This window comes from Stegastes partitus, unplaced genomic scaffold, assembly GCF_000690725.1.
Source record: "Stegastes partitus isolate 25-593 unplaced genomic scaffold, Stegastes_partitus-1.0.2 Scaffold184, whole genome shotgun sequence".
NCBI classification, from domain to species: domain Eukaryota; kingdom Metazoa; phylum Chordata; class Actinopteri; family Pomacentridae; genus Stegastes; species Stegastes partitus.
The window spans coordinates 628552-632956 of NW_007577915.1; the positions used below are offsets into that span (position 1 = coordinate 628552).

The window sequence follows — 4405 nt, forward strand, 5'->3', positions numbered from 1 at the left end:
AGTGAGGATTAAGCGGCGTATAGATAATGGATGGATGGATGGAACTTAATTGCCAAATCGAAACTGGAGACTGGGGACTTACAAATTCAATTCAAATAACTTTATCCCCTTGGGGCAATTCAAAAATGCCAGATTCATGTATGCTTTCATGCCCATATGCACACTGAATAGTTATCAGTTACTACAATCATTTCTTCTGCCAACATTGATAGATGCGGTTAAAGGTTTTCCTTCCTACAGTTACATCACTGAGAGATGTGAGGTCAAATAAAGAGTTCCCACTCTGTCCAAAATCCTCAGATCAGCTCAAGTCAAAACGAGACTTCATCAGTCTCAGATAAATAAGGTGGATGTTTTCAAAAGTTGTAGCTTTGATAGATGCTGATATGATGGACTCAGAAGTCTGTAAATGACAAAGTGCAGCAATGCCTGAGGGATGTCAGTATTGATCGGTGGAATGATTACTAATGATCAATAACCCTTTCAGTGTACAGATGGGCATTTGAGCAAAACTTCAAGAAAAAACCCAAACTTTCCAGCTTCATTCAAACCCTTTAAATGAGGAAGCATTGCTTATGGTGGCTCGGTTCTTACCTCTGTAGTCTCTCGCCGGCACGTTTGGAATCGGTTTGCTTTTCAGTCTGTCATACGCAGAGAAACACAAACATCAGCAGCAGATAAAAATACCGATTTATCGAGACATGGACTGAGATTTAAGGCGACACACTACAGGTGAATGGGGTGAAAATGGGAACTAATAACTATGACCATGAAACATCCCCAGTCTGTAACTTAGTTATGCAAATAAGCTAAATATGCTGTAATTTACATTAATTTCCAGATCACACATCTGAACCTTGATAAGGTCAGGTCCAAAAATCTAGAATCAAAGGTGTTTACAGAGGGTTTTTTGGGGGGACATCTCTTTTTATCACTTCCATAAATCAGAAAATACTGTCAACAGCCCAGGAATAAAAAAATCTAGTCTATTTTTGTCTCATTTTTAGGGATAAAATAGTCTAAATAAATGTGTCACATATAAACAAACCTCCATGTCAAGGCCTTGGAAATACAGATAGAAATAAAACTTGGTGTCTGTAAGTATGAAGTGATGATTACTGACTCACGATCTTTAAAGATGTGTCTTTTAGAATTCCTTACAGTGTTATTGGAAACAACCATTTACGGGTTAAAAAAAAATACAGATAAGGCCAGGAAACTTGTTTTTTGAATTAAATATTTTCAGAATTTTTTTCTTTAAATCTGCAAATTAGGCATTAGCTTGTTAAATATGAACTAATTTGCTTATACATGTATTAATACAGGCTGGGATAGACTCCAGCCCTCCTGCAACCCTAGTGAGGATTAAACAGTGTATAGATAATGGATGGATGGATTTATTAATACACCTAAATGTGCATTTCTAATGTCAATTGTCTGAAAGAAGGTTTGTTATAAAAGCAAAATATCCCCCAAAATGGCATTTTTTTCCCCCTGTCGTGTGTCACCTTAAAATATTAAAGTGTAATCATTTGACGGCTAATATTTTTTCACATTTTATCTGCGAGTATCACAGCAGACACGTGTGCCGTATAGCTGTGGGAGGATTATATTTATACGGGCGCAGTGGAGAATAAATGGCTTCTGTAACGCATGTGTCAGTTTCTATCTTTATGTGTCTTAAGGGGACTCATTTCAGGAAAGGAAAGTGAGAGAAAAGCCATCTGTTTTAGCTATTTTTACTTTGCGTCTCTCTCTCTCTTTTTATTCCAACGGCTGTGAAAGAGGAATTGGCATTCTCCACTGATGCATGTATACAAACCACATGGAGCATTTTTAGATCACCAGACTTCTCAGAGATTTGTCTCCCACGTTACAAGACGCATACATTTCCACTGACATGTTTCCACTGCGTGTTTTCCATCCGTGATATTAACATATGATACTTATACAATAAAAAAAGTGAAATTCTTAGAGACCGACCTTCTCAGTTTGTTGAGCAGGCTGCCGTCGTTTTTCTTGATGTCTTGGACAATCTTCTGAAGCTGCCTGGAAAGCACAAAATTTGGTGTCATACAGGGAAAGACATATGTGGAAAAAGTAAATTTTTGCAGAATTACAAGCCAAACAGCAGTTTCAGACTTGTTTGTGCTGTTTTTCAGCTTTGAAAGGTGCTTTGAAGAGTTTTTTTTTTAAGCACTCACACTTATTTCTTCATCTATGGTTAATATTATATTTTGATGCTTACAAAGCATCCATTTGCATTCTCCTAATGACACGCCATTCTTTTCCCAAGCTTATGCTCTTTTGCTGGCAAAAATGTAATAAATGGTTGTTTAGTTTTTGTGCCAAATACTCTTTAATCGATAATAACAAACCAATGAGTTAAAAGTGACAGTGCGTCCAAATCCACAACAGGTTCAAAAGTTAAAATCTTCTTACCGGATCTTTGCCGTGGCAGGAGAGGCGAGTTTACCCAACGTTTCCATATTCATGTTTAATCCGACAGTTAACTTTTTAGGCCTCATTCCTCTCACGCATTACGTCTGTGCTGCCACATTGTTCGCAGAATAGTAAATGAACGCTGTGCTTGAAAAGTCACGTCTCTTGTCACAGAGGGGAGGGAATTTGTCGTAGGTGCCGCTGTCAGAAAAATCACTTCTCTTTTCTACTCCCCTGCCACTGACACAAAAACAGATTTCAGTGACCGCACTTTCAGCAAACCCCTTGCATCACATCTTCCACCCTCCAGACGCCGCCGTGTAAACAGCTGCAGAGAGGAGGCCTTCAGGTTGGCCTGGCCGTGTCCTCTAACTGTTTAACACACAAATGCCTCTTTAGTTTCTTAACATTGCATCATCTGCAAATAACTGCACAAAAGGCATTTTATCATCACTGATTCTGCTGGTGGACATCACTCCCACACATAAACTGCTTTAACTGAAGCACTTTTGTGGATGTTCACGGACGCTGTTTTGGCTGTAAAATGGGTTTATGTGTACAGTCATGACTGTTGTGTCACGGAAAGTACCGTGTTGTAATCTTGAGTATTTTCTATATATAGAAAGTTTAAAAAAAAAAAAAAAAAAGATTGTGCAGCTTTTCCTGTGAGCCGAGCAGGATGATGATCCACTATATTATATGTGTGTGTGTGTGGTCACCAAGGGGATTTTGTTCCCTAATAAATGTCTGCCTTAACCTTTGATAGCAGTCAGCATTAGAGCAGAAACCAGGAAGCTGTCTGCGGTGAGGAACATCTACATTGTTCAAGAAGTAAAGTTGACAGCTTTGGATTTTTAAGGAAGCATCTGTGTGTGACACAATGAGAAGAACAAAAAGACTTGAAGTTTGAAGCTGCTTGTTGGGTAGTAATGTGAAACTAGGGGGCACATATATGCCTCCACAGTACAGGGAATGTAATGTCCTGTCACACCAGAGAGCGTTTTCCAATTCATTCTCTATGTGGAGGGTCGTGTTGTGGGTGAGTGAAGTTTCTTTTATTGTGTGGACGAGCACGAATTGTTGTTTTAATGTCCAACTGGATGTGAATGACCTTTTCAAATTCTGGTCTTCATTGAATGCCGCCGTGTGTAGAAGGATCTAATTATACATAATGTCCTGGTTCAACAATTGCTTGAATGGAAACAGGAAACACAAGAAGAAAGAATGGAAGTTCAGGACTGACAAGCTTACGCTGAACCAAAACATAAACACCGTATGCAAATGGTCGTTTTCCAGAAAAACAGGCGTTGTTGGTTCAGTTTAGTCAGTGGTACACAGAACTGGTGACACATTCTTGATCACTACGTTAATCCCCGTTTGGCTTTAAAGGACAATGATCAGATAGTGACCAGTACACAACTGCTCTTCTGATCCGTGACCATAAAAGGCCACCTTAAAATGCAGCTTTATTCAAATGAAACGAAGAGGAAGATGAGAAGAGGCCGTTTGCTGCCGGATGCTGGTGTGTCAGTTAAGTCTGAAGTCCACAACTACACTGCTGAAGTAGACTCAGACGGCTCTGGATGGACCAGTGTCCAGTAACGTGTGCATGTGCTCCAAAATGAAATATTACCTGCCGCATGCATATTTTTTGTCATGTGTACAATTCATTATCACCTAAATGTCCCAAAAACTGACCATTATCAAATCAAATCAGGCTTATTGTCATTTTGCTGTACATACGACAAGATGAGGGAGCGGTGCTTCAGGATCATTTAATTTGTAAGTTTTGCGGAATGAACATCTGGAATAGGCAAGACACTAAACGCTCAGTCTCACTGTTTCCTAAAGGGGGCGCCATCAATCATCAATCATCAATCATCATCATTAGTGATTTAACTAAAACTGTTACAAGCATCATCCTGACTCACTTAGATGTGAAATGAACTTGGAAACTGATTTT

General features: G+C 39.2%; 1 protein-coding gene across 3 annotated transcripts in view; it reads right to left on the reverse strand.

Annotated features, from left to right (window-relative positions):
• Nucleotides 1-4405, reverse strand: part of blnk (B cell linker) — a 31710-nt gene that overhangs the window by 9341 nt on the left and 17964 nt on the right. For 2 of the 3 annotated variants that reach the window (XM_008280181.1, XM_008280182.1), the window contains exons 4-5: nt 1984-2049; nt 595-641 (exon numbers count right to left, since the gene is read on the reverse strand). In XM_008280181.1, coding sequence (XP_008278403.1) covers nt 595-641; nt 1984-2049 — 113 coding nt within the window. Of the gene's footprint in view, nt 1-594; nt 642-1983; nt 2050-2442; nt 4120-4405 lie in introns of those variants that run through there. The other variant, XM_008280183.1, reaches the window with a different exon arrangement.